The 23,190-nt window shown below is 47.1% G+C and overlaps 1 protein-coding gene across 9 annotated transcripts in view; it reads right to left on the bottom strand.

Moving 5' to 3' along the window:
* The window catches only part of SHROOM3 (shroom family member 3), a 349,594-nt gene that overhangs the window by 65,350 nt on the left and 261,054 nt on the right, over positions 1-23,190 (bottom strand). For all 9 annotated transcript variants that reach the window (XM_084972580.1, XM_003482418.5, XM_084972581.1 and 6 more), the window contains one exon: positions 1,190-1,321. In XM_084972580.1, coding sequence (XP_084828706.1) covers positions 1,190-1,321 — 132 coding nt within the window. The remainder of the gene's footprint in view (positions 1-1,189; positions 1,322-23,190) is intronic.

Below are 23,190 nucleotides of genomic sequence, written 5' to 3'. Positions count from 1 at the left end.
TCCAACTGCAGCCTTTTTTTTTTTTTTTTTTTTTTTTTTGCTTTTTAGAGCCACACCCTAAGCATATGGAGGTTCCCAGGCTAGGGGTCTAGTCGGAGCTATAGCTGCTAGCCTACATCACAGCCACAGCAACACCAGATCCTTAACCCAGTGAGCAAGGCCAGGCCAGTTGGGTTCGTTAACTGCTAAGCAAGGACTGAAACTCAACTGTTTTTAATTACAGTTTTAAAAACACTTCTGAGTGTTTTTTAATTTTTATTTAGCTCTTTTTTATGGCGTACCGAGCCATATGGAAGTTCCTGGGCCAGGGACTGAATCCAAGCCACAGTTGGGACCTACCATGCAGCTGTGGCAATACCGGATCATTTAACCCACTGTGCCACCAGGGATCAAGCCTGTGCCTCTGCAGGGACCTGAGCTGCTGCAGCTGGATTCTTAACCCACTGAACCACAGCGGAAACTCCCTGAACATAGTTTTTTTTTTTTTTCTTTTTTGGCCACCCCACAGCACATAGGGTTCCTGGGCCAGGGTTCAGATCTGAGCCCCAATTGTAAATTATGCCACAGCTGTGGCAATGCCAGGTCCTTTAACCCACTGTGCCAGGCTGGGGATCGAACCTGCATCCCAGTGCTCCAGAGACATTGACAATCCCATTGCGCCACAGCGGGAACTCCTCTCTGAAGGTGTATGCTTTTTTTAAAAGATATTTGCATCAAATGATTTGAGGGACACCCCCTGCCCCCCGCCGATTACCTTCCAGGAACTTTATGCTTCTTCAGAAACTAGTTTGAAAGCTGCCCTTAGAAGTTCCCGTCATGGCGCAGTGGAAACGAATCTGACTAGGAACCATGAGGTTGAGGGTTCAATCCCTGGCCTTGCTCAGTGGCTTAAGGGTTCAGCGTTGCTGTGAGCTGTGGTGTAGGCTGGCAGCTATAGCTCCGATTCGACCCCTAGCCTGGGAACCTTCATATGCCACAGGTGTGGCCCTAAAAGGCAAAATTAAAAAGAAAAGAAAGCTGTCCTTAAAGTGTTTTCTTCTGAACTCTAAGCTCCCATCTGACCTCGCCATTCAGCCCCTCCTCACCTCACTCATCAGCCTGAACCTTGTCCAGCCTCGCTCCCACGTCCCTCTGACAGCAGCCAAGTCCCTCTGCTGAACCGCTCGGCACAGCCCTCTGTGCCGCTTACCTGTGCTTCAGCCGAAGTTTAGCGGCTCCTGACCATGCTGCTTTCCGGTGCTGTGGATCAGAGGTGAGGTGCTCCGGGCCAAAGGAGTCAGAGGCGCCAGTATCCGCAGGGCCTGGGTCTGCATACACATCTCTGGCAAAAACAAGAAAACAGGAAGTCAAGCGTGATGCTGTTCCCGGGCAGGTGCACAAATACGTCCACATGGGGATGCGTGAGACTCAACCCCACAGCGAGAGCAGGCAGCGCAGCGGCGCGCGGAGGGCAAAGCTGGCCCCCCAACCAGGTGCTTTGCCCGGAGCAAGGTGGATGCGCTACTCCGCAAGGTAGATGCTGTGTTTCTGTGAAGCAATAACGTGCACTTCTCAATCTGAGGGGACCAGATTTTCCCCACCAAAGGGAACGAAAGGTATACTGCCTATCATGAAGCTAAACCCTCCTGGAAGTCAGTATCCATCGGCGAGTAAGTGAAAACCAGGGTCTCTAAAGCCACTGTCAAAGGAGGTGGCCCCCGAGACAAGCCCCCACTGATTGCACTGTCTCTCGTCTCCGTTTCCCAGTGTCACTGTAAAGAGCACCACCTCCGAGGGCGGCAGCCCTGGCTCTGTCCAGTGGGTGGGAGCTCAGAGGGGCACAGGCCAACTTTGAGCCCAAGCTATTTCAGATTGTTTAGATTCCACTGCGCTGGAGGCAAGCCTTTTGTGTGTCCGTTGAAATCCACCCTCCACCCTCACCCCCAGTCCCCAACATCATTCCCATAAACTCTTTTCCTCTACACGCCCAGGGAGGCACAGAAAAATGTTAAGCTCTGAGTGGTCCATGTGTTCTGCCGCAGAAACAGATGCATTTCTTCTCCCTGGGAGAGCCTTGGCTCCTGAATTTCCAAACTCCCTGACTGTACCTTCGAGGCCTCCTCTTAATGGGACTGAAGACTTTGAAGTGGGTTTGCCGCGCTGGGTGACAGTGGTGTGTTTTCAATGTCTGTCTCTGAGGATCTTTCTAAGCCTCTGAGAGTTGATGGGTAGCCCCTGCACCGTGTCCTTTGAGCAGGAGAAGGTGCAAATGCCTTCTGTTTCTCATCTGTAAAGGCCTGAGCTGAGAAGCAGTGGGATTATGAATGGTGTTGATGTCTTTGTATTTCAGGACAAGGAGGGAGGAGACCAGGGAGTCAGCTGGGAGTATCCCGTCTAAGGTCAAGTTTTCATCTTTGCCTTAGTTTTACCTAAGCACCATCACCGCCTTTGTTACATTACTTTTCTCACCAAATTTGGGATTCCTGGCTTTGAAGATATTCAATATTCCTCTAGACTTGACATCTGAAGACCTGGCTGCGGAGCTGTCACTTGTGAGCTGAATGATGCTGGGCAGGTAAATGCCGAAAGCTTTAGGTTCCTCCATGGGAACATGAGAAATAAGAGGCAGGGCACACCATGTCAGGAGCCTGGCTCTAGGGTCTGCTGCTCTGAGTTGGAGTCCTGCCCCTGCCGGTGAACCAGCTCTGCGACCTGGTCCTCTCTGCACCTCCGTTCTCCCATCTCTGAAATGGGTGCAAAGGACCAATGGCTTTCATTGGGTTGTCGAGAAGCATAAATAAACTAATTCAGGTAAAGTACTCAGAATAGAGTCTGGCATATATTCAGCACTCAGCAAACTGCCGCTATTTATATGTAGCCTTCAGGGTTGCTATCAAATTTCTAGATAATGTCTAGTGACTCTCAAGCATGCTGCCTGCACACGGGGTAAGTGCTTAATGAACAAATCATTTTCATGTTTGTCTTCAATGGTACCTTCATTTTAGAGCTTCTCTGAGCTCTCTTTTTTCACGTAAAACAGACACAAGTAATCTACGCAGGAAATAATAGCAAGAGCCTTGTCCAGAGTTAACATATCAAAGCCTTTTGCAGAATTCATCATGCGGTCTCCAATTTCTCCTACAATTCTCAGCAGCACCAACCCCCATGACCATCTGGCTTAAGCTCAGGTGGAAAGTATACTCAAAGGTATCTCATCATCAAACCCACGAACATAAAGAGGACACAAATGTATACAGCACATCCAAGACTACCCCCTGGGAGAAGCCATTCTGACGACAAGCTTGCCTTTCCCTGTCTCCTCTAGATCCTGATGCTGCCTGTTGGGGGGAAAACAATAGAGACCAGGTCCGAGCTTTCACAAAGCCTTTGTGGCACTTAATAACTTCCTCACTGTTTTGCCTAAACCACAACCGCTGGCTCTGTCTCTTTGGCACAGTGGCTGAGCCCCTTTCTCGTTCCGTGCCCCCACCCCCCCCCCGCCCCGAGAGGTACCACAAACAGATGGTCCAGGGTGCGGGCTGCTGGAGTGAAGGGCTGGTAGGAAGAGCAGGCAAACGGGATAGAGATGGAAGCATGGCGAATATGAGACAAGCTCATCTTTTTAAGGATCTGCAAAGCATGGTTCTCAATCCCAGCGGAGATCAGCAGCTTAGCCGTGCTCTCCAGACCAGCTGAGGGTAACAGCTGGGGGTGAGGGTTTGTAAAACTTGTTGCTTGTAGCTGGTTGCTGATGTGGCCCCCAGGCTAAGTCGTAGCACAGCCTCCCCACTCACCCTCGCCTCCCCCCACCCTGGGTGGGCTGGTTCCCGGGACTCGTGAGTGGGTTTTTTTGTTTTTTCGTTTTTTTGTCTTTTTGCCATTTCTAGGGCCGCTCCCACAGCATATGGAGGTTCCCAGGCTAGGGGTCCAATCGGAGCTGTAGCCACCAACCTACACCACAGCCATAGCAGCACCAGATCCAAGTTGTGTCTGTGACCTACACCACAGCTCACGGCAACACCGGATCCTTAACTCATTGAGTGAGGCCAGGGATCGAACCTGCAACCTCATGGTTCCTAGTCGGATTCATTAACCACTGAGCCACGACAGGAACTCCTCCTGAGTGGGTTTTTCCGGATGCCCGACACCAAGGAGGAAGCAGGCTGGAAGGAATGCAGGAAAAATCACCAACCACCAGAGCACACTTTTTCTGCCATAATTCTCTTTCTGGAAGAACCTGGACAGCTAATAAACATTTTAAAATTCACATGTCCTAATGAAAAGAAATTCCACAGTGACGCTTGCTGGCAAAACTAATGAGCCATTTTTGACGGCTATTTTTTTAAGACTATTTCTTGCTGTTCTCCAGTCATGGTATCACAAACTGAATGAGGAAACAAAGTGAAGCTGACTTGAGAAGATTTAGCAGCGGCTAAAAAAAAATGACCGTGGTTGCTGTACAGCAGAAATTGGCACAACATTGTAAACCAACTATACTTTTAAAAGAAGTTAAAAAATGAAAGAAAAAAAAAAACCTATAGCAAACAACTGAAAAAAAAAAAAGAGGGGGGGACCCACTACCCCAGTATCATCTTTCTTTGCCAAATAGTTAAGAAATCCAGGCCAACCACCTACGTATTTCTACTTCCTACGATGCCTACATTCATATTCCACCCCTCATATTAACAACTCATGAATATATACTGACTGCTTTACTGTTTGGTATTTCAATAGAGTCTTTAACTGCTTTCTGAACTGAGTTTCAACCAATATTGGAGAAAAAAGTTCCAGATCGTCCTGTTCCGGTAGCTCCCCTGAACACCACGAAAGCTGGGGAAGGATGGGAAGCTGGAGCAAAAGATGCAGAGAGCTGGGCCGGGCCTGATAATCCGGTCTCCCCAGATCCCTTTAGATCGTGGTTCCTACTCAGTTTAAATGCGGATGAGGAGAGGGAGCTCCCATCTCCTCAGCAGGTTACAACCTCAGGAAGAATCTAGTTCTGAGAATCAACTGTTTCGCCTTTTTTGGTTGTGTTTTGTCCAGGAGGGAACAGCTTCCTCTCTGGCCATAGCCACTCCTGTCCCCTGCAACCCAGGAGCCAGCATCACGTTTTTAAAAAAGTAAATGAGTTCCTGTTGTGGCTCAGCGGTAACGAACCAACTAGTATCCATGAGGATGCTGGTTCGAGCCCTGGCCTTGCTCAGTGGCTTAAGGATCCGGCATTGCCATGAGCTATGGTATGTATAGGTTGCAGACGTGACTGGGATCCTGCGTTGTTATGGCTGTGGTGTAGGCCAGCAGCTGCAGCTCTGATTCCACCCCTAGCCTGGGAACTTCCATATGCCTTGGGTGTGGCCCTAAAAAAGCAAAAAAAAAAAAAAAAAAAAAAAAAAGAAAATGAATTATGTCATCTAATAAAACCATGCACTCTGGAGAAAATCCAAGTTGCTAACAGCTTGGCTGCAAAGCCTCGAGGGACCTGGTGCCTGCCCACCAAACTTTCAGCATCTCTCCCTTCGCTCCCCATGTCCTCACTAGCCTGCCCTGGGCACCTGGAGCCTGCCAAGCTCTCCGCTCTCGCCCATGCGGTTCTCTCCACCTGGAATGCGCTCCTGATGCTTCTGCGCTTGGCTGGCTCTTCCTCCACCTTCTGGTCCCGAGTAGAACCTTACCTCCTCCGAGACGGCCTCATCTACCACACACAGGTTCTTCCTGCACCTGGGCCTTCCCTTCAGGGCACTCAGGACCACCAGCAAATGTTCACGTGCATGGTCGGCTCCCTTTATGGGACAGTGATCTCAGCAACGTCAAGGCCCACGGCTGGCTCTTCTTCAGTTTTGTGCTTTTAAAGCACTACATCCTCAGGTCCTCACACAGTGAGTGGCTCATGGTAGGCACACCGTACAGATTTGTCAAATCACCATTGATTGTAAAGGGGAAAGTCGTGCGATGCACCTAAAATGGAGCTCGATGACCTTAAACTCTTTTTCTTTTTAGGGCCGCACTTGCAGCATATGGAAGCTCCCAGGCTAGGGGTTGAATCGGAGCTACCGCTGCTGGCCTACGTCACAGCCACAGCAACCTGGGATCAGAGCCACATCTGTGACCTACACAACAGCTCATGGCAATGCCAGATCCTTAACCCACTGAGTGAGGCCAGGGGTCAAACCCACATCTTCATGGATCCTAGTCAGGTTACCACTGAGCCACGTTGGGAACTCCCAACTTTAAACTCTTTATTTTTCAGTAACACTAGATAATAAAATAGTTTTATTTATAATTTATGAATCCAAAGCTAATCTTTACTGATTTTTTTTTTTTTTTTGGTCTTTTTGCCTTTTCTAGGGCTGCTCCCGCAGCATATGGAGGTTCGCAGGCTACAGGTTGAATTGGAGCTATAGCTGCCGGCCTACACCACAGCCACAGCAACGCAGGATCCAAGCTGTGTCTGCAACCTACACCACAGCTCACGGCAACGCCAGATCCTTAACCCACTGAGCAAGACCAGGGATCAAACCCACATCCTCATGGACACCAGTCAGTTTCTTAACCTGCTGAGACACAACGGGAATGCCTTCTTTTCGTCACTTTCTATATAAGGTTGGGAGACAGTTTGGAAAGGAGAATTCAGCCCTAACTCTTGGTCCCTGTCATCAGCAGCTGCTTTCGTGGAATAGAGAGGACCCGTGTTGGGGAACTCTTGGCCAAGCCTTTCAACAAACAGTTGGCACAGCCCAGGGCAGCTTTGTTGCCTTATGTTTCGAAGGAGCAGCATTTTGAGATTAAGCAGACAGAAGTGCACTGATACTGGGCAAAGCTGTCCTCAGAGCCCTTTGGAGAAACTCCTTGGATTGAGGCTGGGTGCTCGTGTGTATTCATTTTCATAACTGGCTTCATGGAAAGTCGTGCCCGTGGTTTCCTCTGTTTCTGTTTTCTTCTTGTCCCGCCTCATGTCTGTCACGCACGGCTCTTCCCATCCTGTGAGGGGGCCTCTGCTGTCACTGCCAGCGGCTCCCCTTTGTTGCCTGGAGGTGGAGAGGGCCTGCATTCTCGGCTTCCTTGGCTTGTGAAGGAAGATTTTAAGAACTGATGTCCTTAGGTTCAGATTTCTGTTCTTGGTCTAACAAGCTCTTCTTCATTTTCCGATGACTGGACGTTTCTGGAAGGTTTCGCGGACATTCTCAGGGAAGCGCCCTTTCTTGAAAACCCCTTGTCCCTACTGCTGACCTCTTGGTACCCACATACTTAGATCTATCTTTCGAGTCACTGTCCTTTCATCATTTTCCTTTTTTTTGCTTTTTCACTCATTATTTACCATCTAGGAAGCTCACTCTGCATTCCCTCAGGCCTGTATTGTATCTGGCATGTTCCATCACAGGCATGCCATCTACTTGTCCTTAAAACCCTCCTCTTCCTGCTCACCCACCTTGTGAGGCAGCTTCGTTATGACAAAGGGTCCCTACCTAACCCTTTAGCCACGCACAGGTGTGCTCTGTACGGCTCGGCCCAGTGTGTTTGCACTTCCTGCTCCTTTGGCTAACGCTTGTCCTCGCCCTCCCAAATGGACCACGTGTGCAACTTATACCACTGACATTCAGCATGTTTCTGATTCTTTCTGAAACCAGAAGCCTAACTATCTGCAGATCTCAGCCAGTGACCTCTCTGTCAACACTGCAGAAAGACTGGCAAAGGGTGGATAGGGGAAAGAGCCAAATGACTAGCCAGATCTTTTAACCTAACTATTAAATATGTAATCTGGAATTCCTGTTGTGGCTCAGTGGTTAATGAATCCAACTAGGAACCAAGAGGTTGTGGGTTCAATCCCTGGCCTCGCTCAGTGGGTTAAGGATCCAGCATTGTCATGAGCCGTGGTGTAGATTGCAGACGCGGCTCAAATCCCGAGTTGCTGTGGCTCTGGTGTAGGCTGGTGGCTACAGTTCTGATTGGACCCCAAGCCTGGGAACCTCCATATGCCGTGGATGCGGCCCTAGAAAAGACAAAAAGAAAAATAAATATTTAATCTGCTCCAAATTTACTTTTGACTCAAAACCCCCCACCCACGGGGCCCGAGGACTTAGCCAGCGTGGAGCACGTGCAGAAGAAAGCCAAGTGCCCTCATGCACAGGCTTAAACTGGTGACATTGTCCCCGGTGGACTGTGTGGCCCAACTACATACTCGGAGCCTGAGCTTAAATCAACTCTAGCACGTGGCAGGCTGCATAACCTGAATGAACAATGTCAATTCCACAGCCAGCTGCTTGGGCTCCTGGTCCAGCCCGATCACCTCGCAGGTGTTTGACTTTGGGCAGGTCACTCAACCACTCATGCCTCAGATTCTTTGTCTATAAAATAAGGATAATTGCAGCTCTTTCATCAAAGGGGGGGTTGTGAGGCTTGAATAAATTAATATGTGTAAAGCACTCAGAACGGTTGGTACCTGGCAATCAGGGTTCAATTCATTTTTTTCTTTTTTGTTTTTTGGGTTTTTTTTTTTTTTTTTTTTTTTTTTTTTTTGCTTTTTAGAGCTGTACTCACGGCACATGGAGGTTCCCAGGCTAGGGGTCGAATGGGAGCTGTAGCTGCTGGTCTACACCACAGCCACAGCAATGCCAGATCTAAGCCACGTCTGCAAACTATACCACAGCTCATGGCGACGCCGGTTCTAACCCGCTGAGCAAGGCCAGGGATCAAACCCACATCCTTATGGATACCAGTCAGATTCGTTTCCACTAAGCCACGACGGGAACTCCCAATCAGGGTTCATTTCTTACCAAGAGAATGGAAACTTACATTTATTGGGCACATGGTAAGTACCAGATACTGTCCTTGAAAAAGTCATTCAGTTATCTTCTCATCATTTGAGACAGTGATGATCCTCATTTTACAGAGAAAAAATGCAAAATGAAATAAAACAAGCAGAAAGATGTCTGGCCAGAGACCACGCCACCCCTCATTAAATGCCACTGAGGATCCCTGGGCTTTCCATTTTTTCTTAAGCATCAGCCACATCCCAAGCTATGCATGCTTCCCATTCACATGAGACAAAAAGATATGAATGAAGACAAAAGACGAGCAAATGTACCAAAATGTTACTACTTAGTGACAGGAGTACGGGTGATATTTTTCTTCTCTTTTTCTATATCTTGCAGATTGTCTCCAACTGATGTTTATTATTTTAATTATTAGAAAAAGTGAAATTAGTCTTTCTTTTTCCTTTCTTTTTTTTTTTTTTTGTCTTTTTGCCTTTTCTAGGGCCGCTCCCGCAGCATATGGAGGTTCCCAGGCTAGGGGTCAAATCGGAGTTGTAGCCGCTGGCCTACACCACAGCCACAGCAACCCAGGATCCGAGCCGCGTCTGCGACCCACACCACAGCTCACTGGATCCTTAAGCCACTGAGCAAGGCCAGGGATCAAACCCGCAACTTCATGATTCCTAGTTGGATCCTTAAGCTGGATCCTTAAGCCACTGAGCAAGGCCAGGGATCAAACCCGCAACCTCATGGTTCCTAGTCGGATTCGCTAACCACTGAGCCACGACGGGAACTCCCAAGTCTTACTTTTTTTTCTTATTTGAGTGAGTCTCAGTCTAGTTTCCCCATATTTTAAAAGGAAATTCCATGCTAGGAAATGGCAGTGGATGTATCTATCTCAGGAGCAAGTTTGGGCAGCGGGAAGACTTCACGCTGGTGGCGGTTTTCCTTTGGGATCTCCAGCGACCACTGAAAATACTCAGAGGAGGGCTCAGGAAGCAGGATCAGCAGATGGGTGTGAATTGGTCTTGAGCAAGTGAGGCCTCCATCCTTCTTCCCTCTCCCTGCTCTCCCTAGTTCCCTAAAAAATCATAATTCCTCACTTTAATGTCATCCATTATAGCCTGAACGTACCTCCTGTGCATTAGTCCACCTGGTCCTAATACTAATCCCAGAGGGCAAACAGAGCAGGTATTATTTATCCCCATTTAACAGATGGTGAGACAGCCTCACAGACCTGCCTCTCCCAGAGCACACTGCACTAAGGGTCACATAAGAGCAGCAGCTGCAGACCTATGCCACAGCTTGAGGCAACGTCCGATCCTTAACCCACTGAGCGAGGCCAGGGATAGAACCCACAACCTCATGAATACCATGTTGGGTTCCTCACCCACTGAGCCACAACGGGAACTCCCGAGAGGATCTACTAGAGGTGGGAAGAGCAAGAGAGACAGAGGACAGGAAGCAACACAGCGGGGGTTCCAGCAGCTCAGGCGGTGAAGGGCAGGTGGCAGAGGTCAGGCAATCCAGCTTAGCACAGGCTCTTGGCACGCCAGCACACATCCATCCTACTGCCACAATGCCCAAGAGGAGATCTGTGCCTGCGAAAGTGGAAACGAAGCCAAAAAGGTGGCAGGAAAGGATAGATCTTCAAACAAAGAAGTGCAAACAAAAGGGGAAAGGGGGGCAAAGGGGAAACAGGTCAAAGCGTCTACCTCAGAGACAAAGAAGATTCACCTGCAGAAAACAGAGAGGCCACAAATGAGGGCAGCCCGGCCTCCGATGAAGCAACAGAGAAAGAAGCCAAGTCTGAACAGTACCCTACGCCCGGTCCTGTCACTGGTCCCTGTCTCCCTTCTCCTACAACCCAGAGGAACACTTTTATCCACTGTTTTGTAAATGCAGGTTTTATAGTAGCTTTAGAAACATTTTTAAGGAGGGAATCCCACCTCATCCCACTTTTTAAGTGTAAATGCTTTTTAAAGCATTTAAAGAGGTGAAATCAGTTGCTGGTTGTTCATTTTGCGGTGCAACCAGAAACTAGTGGAATACAGGCAAGCTTTGACTGTTTCAGGGGTCACCTTAACATTCCATCAATGGGGGTAGGAACACACACTTTTTTCTTTTTTTGGTCTTTTTAGGGCCACACCTCTGGCTTATGGAAGTGCCCAGGCTAGGGGTAGAATCGGAGCTGCAGCTGCCAGCCACAGCCATACCACAGAGCTACGTCTGCGACCCACACCACAGCAATGCCAGATCCTTAACCCGCTGAGCAAGGCCAAGGATCGAACCTGCTAGTCAGATGCTAGTCAGATTCATTTCCGCTGAAATCCCTTGAACATACATGTTAAATGACTTCTGATGTTGTTTTTGGTAGAACTGGCTCCTAAAGCAAACCACTGTGATCTTGGCTCTTTTGGTCAGAATTCTGTGCACCCCGTAACAGTTTTGGTCATGCTAATCCAGTTTTCCTATTAACTTTGCTAATATTGCTGTGAACCACTGAAAATTTGAATATGCAGTGGATATATTAAATCATGAATTAACGATCTAACAGTGTATCAACATTAAATATATTGGTATTTGATGTTATCTTGTTAAGGAAACTGCCTCCAAGTGTTAAGCTGGAAAGTCATTGGAATAACTATACAGAAGAGAATCACCACAGCATGATTTTTTTATATTTTTGATACATAAAGAATTGTGTACAAGTTGAAATGTCTGTACCTGGTCCTCAAAACAACCAATAAAATCTCAATTATGAAGAAAAAAAAAAGGGATATGGTAGAACACAGGAAAATAGATCTGATAATACTTTCTTTCCTTATTTCCACAAAACATAAGGAAAAAGGTATTTAGATGGCTAAGTAGACACCAAAAATGGCCCTACCTGCATATGCACCATTATAGAGGGAACCAGTACTGGATGAGCAGCCAGAAGACTCGAACTATTGGGTTTTCATGAGTTTTTGAGGTTTTCAGTTTCCTTTTCCTTTTACCAGTCTATGAGCTAAGGTGGAAAAAGGACATAAATGACAAATCCTTTCCAAGTGAGAAAACAATTTCTTGAGTTATCTCCATCCACAAGTGACAAGCACTTTCTTTTGTGTGTGTGTGTGTGTGTGTGTGTGTGTGTGTGTGTGTGTGTGTGTGTGTTTAGGGCTACACCTGCGACATATGGAAGTTCCCAGACTAGAGGTCAAATCGGAACTGCAACTGCTGGCCTACACCACAGCAATGTGAGATCCAAGCCACATCTGCGACCTACACCACAGCTCATGGCAACACGGGATTCTTAACCCACTGAGCGAGGCCAGGGATCGAACTCACGTCCTCATGGATACTAGCCGGGTTCGTTTCTGCTGAGCCACAGTGGGAACTGCGACGAGCACTTTCTATATGCAGGATCCAAGTAGGAAACGTTATGGAAGAAAAGACAGTTGCTGATCTCTAGTCTTGCTGGAGAGAGACACCCAGAATTTGGTGCCAGATCAAGCTGGGGTCCAGCCTGAGCTCTGCCAGTCCCTGGCCACTAGTCTGACCCTTAGGACCTCGTCTATAAAAAGGGAACAAAGTACTATGTGTCTGGTGAGCTGGCTGAGATGACCTGGCAGGTGAAAACCACTACTAGAGCAATTATCATTTAATCCAAGTGGCCTAGGAGAGGAAGAACATAAGAAGTCACCCAAGGGGTGTGACAGATACTGGAGTAAGGATGGGCTCTTTAATTCCTTAAAAAGGGAAACTGCAAATGACCAAAGCATTTGGCAAGAGATATAAATATTTAACTGTTGTGTGTGTGAACAGGAAATATGGGCCATTACCTGCGCCCCAAGGAACAGATTGGCACAGAGGACCTCACCATCTGGGCGAAAGAAATGCTCCTGGAGGAGTTTCCGCTGTGGCCCAGTGGGTTAAGAATCCGACTGCAGTGGCTTAGGTCACTGCAGAGGCACAGGTTCCTTCCCAGGCCTGGGGCAGCGGGTGAACCATCTGGCATTGCTATAGCTGCTGGCTTGGATTCAATCCCTGGCCGGGGAACTTCCATATGCCGTGGGTGTGGCCATAAAAATAAAAGACATAAAAATAAAAGAAATGCTCCTGGAGCATCAAGGCTGATAATTAGCCTGAGGAATTCACTGGGCAGGAATGGTACTCAGTATCTGCATTAAAAACATAATGCTGGAATTCCTGTTGTGGCTCAGTGGTAACGAAGAACCCGACTAGTATCCATGAGTATGTGGGTTTGATTCCTGGTCTCGCTCAATAGGTTAAGGATCCGGCGTTGCCATGAGCTGTGGTGTAGGTCACAGATGGGGCTCAGATCCTGCGTTGCTGTGGCTGTGATGTAGGCTGGCAGCTACCGCCCTGACTGGACTCCTAGCTTTGGAACTTCCATATGCTGCAGGTGCAGCCCTAAAAAAAGCAAAAAAAATTTTTTAAAATAAAAATAAAAACATAATGCTTACAGGGGAAATTGGTACAACACTGTATATCAACTATACTTTAATAAAATAATAATACATAAAAACATAATGTGTTTTTAATGCACAGGTTTTTTGAGCCCCTGGAGTCCTCCCACCTCAGGCTCTAGGGAGAGGACCCCTGCCCTCCTGCAGGTGGCAGTGTGTGTGGGAACTCTGGCTCTGGAAGGTTCCTAGGATCCTAGTGTAGTCTATGGGAGCCAGGATTTTCTCTCTCCCATCTACATGCAAAATAAGCTGCTCCAGTCCTAGACCTGCCTGGAGAAGAGGGATGGACATTAAAAATGTAAATGGCGATGGTCATTCATTGGGAGAAAATAGGTCCCTTGCTAAATTTGGCATCGGCTGAGGAATCTTAGCAAAAATGAACTCCCCCCTCCTTGTTTGTGAGGGAGGCTTAATCCTTACTTTGCCCAAGAGGATTATTGGGTCTTAGAAAGAAGCTCATATGCACTTTTTTTTTAAAGCTTGTGCCAAATGCATTTGTGTCCACAATATCCAAGATTCGTTCTACTTTTTAGGGTGGATAATAGACATTCCATGCTATTTAAATGCCTCCAAATCTCAAACCTAAATGTTTCCAACCTTCCCTATCACCCCAAGTGGGACTCTGGCTCTCCTAAACTGTCCCCTGGCTGTCACTTCATATTCTTGGGAAGCAGGGTTTCAGTGGAAGCCAGGGTACCAAACTACAGCTGATTTGTGGAAAAGTAATTGTGGTTAACAATATACCTTGTCAAGGTGACTGTAACTGTGGTTCCACTGGCTCAGTTTCTACTTAGCCCCCTCATTTTTCCCTTCCCTTGGTTACTATAGGGTTATAATACCGTCCCGAGCTCTTTTCCTTTCTTTTTCTTTTTCTTGTTTTTCTAATCCTGATGTTCCTACTTATTACAGCACAACCCTCTCTTGTCCAGGGAATTCTGGACCCAGTGACATATGTAACACAAAAGCAGGACTAACAAAAATCTGTAGCTTACATGGTGCTCTCAAAACATCCTTGAAAAATATGACAGGAGTTCCCATCATGGCTCAGTGGTTAACAAGTCCAACTAGGAACCATGAGGTAGCGGGTTTGATCCCTGGCCTTGCTCGGTGGGTTAAGGATCTGGCGTTGCCGTGAGCCGTGGTGTAGGTCGCAGACGCGGCTCGGATCTGGCATTGCTGTGGCTCTGGTGTAGGCTGGTGGCTACAGCTCCGATTAGACCCCTAGCCTGGGAACCTCCATATGCTGGGGGAGCAGCCCTGGAAAAGGCAAAAAGACAAAAAAATAAAAAATAAAAATATGACAAATGGGCACCCTTATTGGGTTTTACCATGTACAAAGTATTTCACATAACAAATTCAGTGTTTGTAATAACCTTATGAAGTGTTCTTCCTCTTTTACAGGAAAGGAAACCGAGGCACGGGTAATTTCAGTAAGTTGCTCGAGGTCACAAAGAAAGTGATAAAGCCAGGACCCAGCACATTATAAGGCTCCAAAGCATGGCTTCAGCCAGGTTCTACAACGGCTCTGTCACCTAAGGGCTCGGGTACCTGCTGGCTGAACGAGCTCTAGAAAACAAGCTGCCTGATCACAGGAAGAGCATGGCAATTCTTCCAGAACTGCATCCTCAGCATCGTGGTCTGCGCCACCTTCTATTGGAAACTGCTTCTCGCTCTTGCCACCCAGGCCACTTAATTTCCACCTGTAGTTGCAATTCATGATTTAGCTCTGGGGCCAATGGGACTCCCAGGGAGAAGGCACTTGGGCCTCAAACAGTATCTGAGACAAGAGCTCCAGGGCAAACTCTGAGCTAGTTGTGTTCTCATATTTTTTTTTTTTTTTTGGTTTTCAGGGCAGTTCTCAGGTGAGGGGTTCAATAGGAGCTATACCTGCCAGGCTACACCACAGCCACAGCAACCTGGTATCCGAGACTCAACTGTGACCTACACCACAGCTCATGGCAACGCCAGATCCTTAACCCACTGAGTGAGGTCAGGGATTGAACCCGCATCCTCATGGATACTAGTCGGGTTCACTACTGATGAACCACAACAGGAACTCCTGTGTTCTCTCTTTTTTTTTTTTTTTTTGTCTTTTTGCCTTTTCCAGGGCTGCACCTGCAGCATAGGGAGGTTCCCAGGTTAGGGGTCCAATCAGAGCTGTAGCTGCCAGCCTACACCACAGCCACAGCAATGCCAGATCAGAGCCATGTCTGTGACCTACGCCATAGCTCATGGCAACGCCGGATCCTTAACCCACTAAGCGAGGCCAGGGATCGAACCTGCAACCTCATGGTTCCTAGTCGGATTCATTTCCGCTGCACCACGATGGGAACTCCCTCATCTCGAACCTCAGGTCCTCACACCATCCCCCGGTTCCCTGAGCCAACCTGGTCCTCCAGGCTGGATGTCAATTCCTTCCAGACCAGAGCCTGGCCCTGTCTAGTACCAACACAGATGGTCCTGGCACCAAAGCTGAAGGGAAAGCAGGTGGGGAAGGAGGGGTCATCTTTATCTGACTGGGCAGGGCAGGTCCCCTGGCTTTCTCTGGGCACCAACACACAGGAGGAGGTGGCAGCAGGCAGGAGCATAGCAGGTCATGGGACGGCCGAGCCAGCCCAGGGCAAGAAATCCCGTGAGCCATACATCAGCCCTGATCTCTCCTCCCACTAAAACGCCAGCATGCCAAGCCTGGGAAAGGTACAGCATCCACGACAAAGCGAAGGTACTGGACTGTGACCCTATGTCACAATCCAGCGGCAGAGCAGTGGCCTCCGGCCCAGCCAGACCTGGCTCAGTGGGAGGCAGCCTCCTCTCACTGCAGAATTCCAGCTGCTGGTGGTGAAGAGGTAACCATGGGAACAGACACAAAGGGCTTAAAGTTGAGGACAAGAGGCTGGAGGCGATGGTGAAGAGGCAGAGGGGACTTCAAGTGACAGTCCTGCCATTCTCCTAACTTTAGCCGCAAATGGCTACTGGGGATCAGACTTAAAGACAAGTGGAGCTTGCACACAGCCAAGCAGCCTTGAGGGGTCGGGGGCAACCAGGGAGCCAAGATCCCTGGGGGTCCTTTCCCCAGATTTCTTTTCTCCCCTTCAGAGAGCGGAGCCCCCAAAAGTTTCATCTGCCAGGAAATTTGCCCTGAGATAACATGGCTCACTTGGGGAGACAAAACCAATACCCGATGACATTCCTCTAAGTACAAGCAGCAGGAGTTCCCATTGTGGCTCAGGGGTAACAAATCCAACTAGCATCCATGAAGACTAGAGTTCAATCCCTGGACTTTCTCAGTGGGATAAGGATCCGGCGTGGCCATGAGCTATGGTATAGGTCGCAGGTTCGGCTGGGATCCCATGTTGCTGTGGTGTAGGCCAGAGCTGTAGCTCCAATTCAATCCCTAGCCTGGGAACGTCTATATGGCACAAGTATGGCCCTAGAAAGCAAATACATAAATAAATTTAAAAAGCACTTTGCAAAGGGGCTCCTCCCCATGCCACCACCCCCACCCCAGCTTCAGCCCACTGCCTCCAGCGGCACCCACTCTGCCTGCTGGGAGGCTTCTCTTGGTGGGTCTTAAACAGACCTGGCTCACTGGGTGGTGGAGGAAATGGTCCTGAAATTTCAGCTGTCAAGCTACATCGCAAAGGAGAGGCATGGATGTCGAGAAAGGTAACACAGAGCATCTTGCAAAAAAACCTGCACTTTGGTGGAACGGGGTGGGTATCAGGTGGCAAGGCTCATGCCTAAACAGAAAATTGGGTGTGTACAATTGCCCCCCGAGGCATCCACACATTACTTTAATAAACTGGCCAAGGTGACTCCTAACGTCTTCATCAAATCAGTAGGGTTCTCAAACCACCACTGGAATCTTTATTCTTATTTAAAGTTCTAACTCCAGAATCTAGCAGTTGAGGAAATGTCCAGGAAATGGGGGATACAAAATATCCCAAGGTAATAGTTTACTGTCCCGGTCCCCATCCCCTTTTTTGTTTTTTTTTTTTTGTTTTGTTTTTTCTCTGCTTTTTATGGCCATACCCGCGGCATATGGAGGCTCTCAGGCTAGGGGTCAAGTTGGAGCCACAGCTGCCAGCCTACACCACAGCCACAGCCACGCCAGATCCAATCTGAGCCACCATCTGGGACCTACACTATAGCTCACAGCAAGGCCAGATCCTTAACCCTCTGAGTGAGGCCAGGGATTGAACCTGTGTCCTCATGACTACAGGTCAGGTTCATGTCTGCTGAGCCACAATGGGAACTCCTCTCTGTCTCTTTTTTAGTATAGTACAGCAAAGTGATTCAGATATATACATATAAATTCAGTTATATATATAAATTCAGTTATGTGTGTATGTGTGTGTTTACATACACACACACACACACACACATATAAAACAGATACACACCACTATACACAGAACATATAAACAGCAAAGACCTACTGTTTCTCTTATTTCCCAGGCTCTGGAATACACTTCTCCCCCTGCCTTCCTGGTAGAGACCAAGATAACATCACTTCTATGTCAATCCCTACGTGGACTCAGCAAAGTCAAGGCCAAATCCACATTTTCTGTTCATCAGTCAGAGAGGGCCACTGACAGGAAGACTTTTGAGGAACTGGGGAGAGACCTGACATGCTCACGAGTGCCTGTCCTCAGGGCCCCCCCACAAAGCAGAAAGGAGACCTTCTAACAGCTTAGGAGCACACCAACTCCAGCCCCAGCATTCAGGTGTATGAAGCCCGTAATGGTGGCCCTAGCGCCATGTATTGGTGTTACTTTCTCCTGCAGTCATTCAACCTTAAAAATAATTTATCTAGGGAGTTCCTGTCATGGCTCAGTGGTTAACGAATCCAACTAGGAACCATGAGGTTGCGGGTTCGATCCCTAGCCTTGCTCAGTGGGTTAAGGATCCGGCGTTGCCGTGAACTGTGGTGTAGGTCGAAGATGCAACTTGGATCCTGCATTGCTGTGGCTGTGGCATAGGCTGGTGGCTATAGCTCCAATTAAACCCCTAGCCTGGGAACCTCCATATGCTGCAGGAGCGGCCCAAGAAATGGCAAAAAAAAAAAAAAAATTTACCTAAAAGTGACAGCTTTTATGAACCTCCTTAGTTGCAGGCAAGATCTTGTTCCATGTCCATGCCCTGGGCAAGCTAGCCCATCTCTTCTGTGTTTTGGGCTCCTCACCTTTGAAAAGAGACAATAACAATGCCTCCCTCATAGGAGTGTGAGGAAGATACACGAAGAGTTTCAAACAGTGCTGGACTCTTAGCAAGCACTGGCTAAATATCAGAAAGGAATACCTGGAGTTCCCGTCATTGTGCAGTGGACACGAATCCAACTAAGGAACCATGAGGTTGCGGGTTCAATCCCTGGCCTTGCTCAGTGGGTTAAGGATCCGGCATTGCCATGAGCTGTGGTGTAGGTCACAGATGCAGCTCGGATCTGGCGCTGCTGTGGCTCTGGTGTAGGCTGGCAGCTGTAGCTCCGACTGGACCCCTAGCCTGGGAACCTCCATATGCTGCAGGTGCAGCCCTAAAAAGACCAAAGACAAAAAAAAGAAAAAAAAAGAAAGAAATGAATATACCCACCAGATGCCAGCCTATTGTTACATGTATTTTGTCATTTTCATTTAATCCTTATCACAGCCTAATCTAATATGTATTAATATGTCTTTCAAGGTATTATTACACCTATTTTGCAGATGAGGGAACTCAGGCTTAAAGAATTTAAGAACTCCCTCAGGGTTGTGGGATGGAAATCCTATAAAATTGGATTGTGATGATCACTGTACAACTACAAATGTAATAAATTCACTGAGTAATAAAAAAAAAAAGAATTTAAGAACTTCCTCTCAATTACTAGTAGGGAGCAGATTCAACTGCAGCTTGTTCTATCTCCAGAGTCTAAGACTTTTCCATGACACCTCACTGTCTTTACAAAATGCCAGTTAGTTGTTCTTTCTAGTAAGGATAAGAAGAAGAAATTCTGCTGTTTAAAAAAATAGCACCAATGGGGCAGGGAGGACCAGGATTTTAAACCTCTGCCTTAAGCAATAAGCTTTTTTCTTTTTTTTTTTTTGCCTTTTCTAGGGCTGCTCCCACAGCACATGGAGGTTCCCAGACCAGGGGTCTAATCAGAGCTGCAGTCACCGGCCTACGCCAGAGCCATAGCAACGCGGGATCCGAGCTGTGTCTGCAACCTACACCACAGCTCATGGCAACGCCAGATCCTTAACCCACTGAGCAAGGCCAGGGATCGAACCCGCAACCTCATGGTTCCTAGTCAGATTCGTTAACCACCGCATCATGACAGGAACTCCGCAATAAGCTTTTTTAAAAAGCCAGCAAGACTAGTCTAAGACAGAGCCCCCTGCTCTGAAAAAAATTCCAAGAGAAACGACACATTCCCACTCACAGTCAGGGCAGCTACGAGCCCTTCCTTATAAAACATATTATTATTCATCACTGAATTCCCAGAGGCTAATATGTTCTCAGTAAATGTTTGATAATTGTTTTGTGAATGAATTAAACCAATCCAACACTAAAATGCCTCCACTGGAGTTGGCAAAGTTGGCAAAGTGTATCTTTTCCAAACACTTTTTTGAACCTAAGTAAACTGAAGCTTAATAGATGGACTATCATTACATTTATCACTCTGTGCAAGATATTTTACTGAAAATTCAAGTTACTACATCCCTTTAAGAAAAAGCACGATAGTAATTTGATACAGACATCAAGAGTTTTCCTTTTCCACCTACATCTTTGGAAAGAGGAGATAACCTGTAAACCTTTCACCTGAATTCTGTGAATTCTGTGAACCCAGTCTGGGAGTTCAGCTTCAACTATCATTAAATCAGTTCTCAAAAAAAAAAAAAAAAAAAAGAGGAGTTGCTTAGCAGATATTTCCTCTCTTTGAGGTCTACCTCAGTTGGCAAAGCTAAGCCCCAGTGGTATTTTGATCAGGTAGATAAGAACTTCAAATTCCCCGCAGTCTGGAAAAAGAGCCCCTTACAATGAAGACAACATAGAATCCTACGGATACCGGTTCAATATGTGACAAGATCCTTGATCATCTAAATGAGACGGCGTTCACGAAAAAGGGCAAGTAACTCCAGCATCAACACCAAAACCACATATTTATCACGGTCCATGGAATTACTTAATACGTTCTTACCAAGCTAAATACTTTCATTATCTAACTCAATCCTTGCCACCACCCTAGGAAGGAGATGTTTTATTACTGTCCGATGTTTCTGAGATCAGAGACATTGAATAACTTGCTCTCAGAAACTTACAACTAGAGGCAGAGATGGGATGTATATACCCTTGTCTACCATAGAAGCTAAGTTCTAACTGAGCTAATGCTTTGCATGTAATAACACACATATGTCTCAAGTGCTGTTTGGTAGAGTCTGATAACTGCGTAAGCATCACTCAAATCAAGACCTAGATCTCCAGGCTCTCCAGGGCTCCTAGATCTCCTAGTCTCTCCTGACCTCTTTCCTGTCCATCTCCCCACTCTGCCCCGTCAAAGCAACCAGTAACTTCTGAATTCCATTCGTACGTCTGTACCACAGTTGACCCACCTGTTTTCTTGTTGATGGGCATAGGGTTGTTCCCAGTTATTGGCAATTATATGTAAGGTTGGGGTGGCCACTCCGTACCAGTCTCTTTGTGGACATTTGTTTTCATCAACTTGGATAAACAGCTAGGCGTGGATATGTTGAGTCATAGGGTTGATGTATGTTTAACTTTACAACAAACACAAGTTCTTAACCCCTGTACTCTACTCCCTCAGAATGGCACTAGCTTATTAACATGTTTGACTTCTCCTCTTATAGGATAAGTTCCTTGAGGGCAGAGGACCCATCACCAGTCGCTGGGCTACCTCCCACATAACAAATGTTTGCTGAACAAATGAATGACCATTGTTCACACTCCTGTTCCTTCTTTGGGTGTTACCATAGCCTAAGAAAACACGCTTGGCATGCATGGAGAAATACGGTGAGCTGAAGGGTGTGAGGTGGGGATAAAAAAAAAAAAACTGCACAGCCAGGAGACTCTGGCTTCCCCATTTTCTTTTTGACAGGACCTTTCCTAGAAAGTGAACCCCTCCCAGTGACCCTGGAGGGAGAGGGAGGGGTGGTTGCTCCTGATCGAGTGACGCTATGGACAGGGAGGAAGGTGTCGCTGCAACGGAGGTCACGCAATGGTTAGAATTACAGGATACTTCTATCACGCAGGAGGGCGGAGGAAGCAGCAAGCCATGAAACCCCAACCTCTTTGGTCCCCAGCAAAAAAAAACAGCAGCATGGAATAGCCTTCCACAGAAGAGACAGGAATACTTGGTTTTGGTCAAAGTACTACCATGGTTTCTACATTGGAAATGGAAAGCCAAGAATAAGTTTGTTCTTTTTTTTTTTTTTTTTTTTTTTTTTTTTATCTTTTTGCCTTTTCTAGGGCCACTTCCCAAGGCATATGGAGGTTCCCAGGCTAGGGGGTCTAGTCAGAGCTGTAGCCGTCGGCCTACATCAGAGCCACAGCAACGCGGGATCTGAGCTGCGTCTATGATCTACACCACAGGTCACAGCAACACCAGATCCTTAACCCACTGAGCAAGGCCAGGGATCGAACTCAAAACCTCATCGTTCCTAGTTGGATTCGTTAACTACTGAGCCACCACAGGAACTCCAAGCCAAGAATAAGTTTTGAGGACAAAGTAGAATGCTAATGTAAAGAAACCAGATTGAATACCCAAAGTGAGAGACTGAAAAGCGCACACACACACACACACTTACACACCCCTTCCTGTTTTAGGAGGCAGAACTTTTAATTTCCATGAATCCACACATTCATTTACTTAAGTAACAGAACTTCCACTTTATTTATTTTTGTCCTTTTTAGGGCAGCACCTGTGGCATATGGAGGTTCCCAGGCTAGGGGTCTAATTGGAGCTACAGCTGCTGGCCTACACCACAGACACAGCAATGCCAGATCCGAGCCTTGTCTGCAACCTACACCACAGCTCATGGCAATGCCGGATCCTTAAGCCACTGAGTGAGGCCAGGGATCAAACCCGCAACCTCGTGGTTCCTAGTCAGATTTGTTTCCGCTGCGCCACAATGGGAACTCCCAGAACTTCCACTTTATTTGAGAACTTCTTAGCAAAAAAAATCACCAATAGAAAAGGATCGGCAAGTCCTGGGGATATTTTAAAATCTTTCTTACCAAAGGAGAATCTTTTACCTAAATCAAAACAGGGCTGGCTTCACCTCATCCTGGGCTCAGGTACATTCAAGGCAATCTTTACTTCCTTTGGTTCCAGGTTATTGAGAACTGAAACTTGTTTAGAATTCCTCCATTGGGGGGACCTGAGAGGTGACCCAGCCTTCCTTTTTCCAGACTGTTCAGCACTGAAGCCATCCTAGGCAGATGGATGTTTATCCTATTCTGAAAATCTCCAGGGAAGTAAATGCTCTCCAGCCTCCCCTGGTAACCTTCTCCAGGGTTTTATCAAGCGTACAGAGAGGAAGTTCTGATGCAGAAACCAATAAAAATATTAACTCTATGAGCTTAGTTACAAGCACCGGAAAGGGACATGTGTTCGGGCACTTTGCCTTCATGGTAGAGACGTATTTACAAAACAGGCTCTACAAACAGAAACCATTTGTCAGGAGCAGATGTGGGAAGGGACTCAAGAGAAACTGCCACAGTAAATTCTGTCCCATAAACCATGTGAATAAGTTATCGTTGGTTATAATGGTTTTCTAAAGCACAAATTCATTTCCCTGTCAATTGCTAGTTTTAGCTCCTAAACCAGGTTTGTAAGCAATTTTTAAAAGTCCATAGCTGCAAAGTTTTCAACTGCCTAAGCTTCCAAGAAAAACAAGGCCTTAGCAAACAGAATGTAAATGTTAGGGATAGAAACAGTTTTCTTCTTTCTTAGTTCTATATAGTCCACCTTTTCTACAATGATCATGTAATATTTT

This window comes from Sus scrofa, chromosome 8 (assembly GCF_054392235.1).
Source record: "Sus scrofa isolate SSC_HxYL_T2T_F1_AM1 chromosome 8, Sscrofa_HxYL_maternal_Yorkshire_Landrace_v2.0, whole genome shotgun sequence".
NCBI lineage: Eukaryota > Metazoa > Chordata > Mammalia > Artiodactyla > Suidae > Sus > Sus scrofa.
This window is presented reverse-complemented; position numbering and strand designations above follow the sequence as displayed.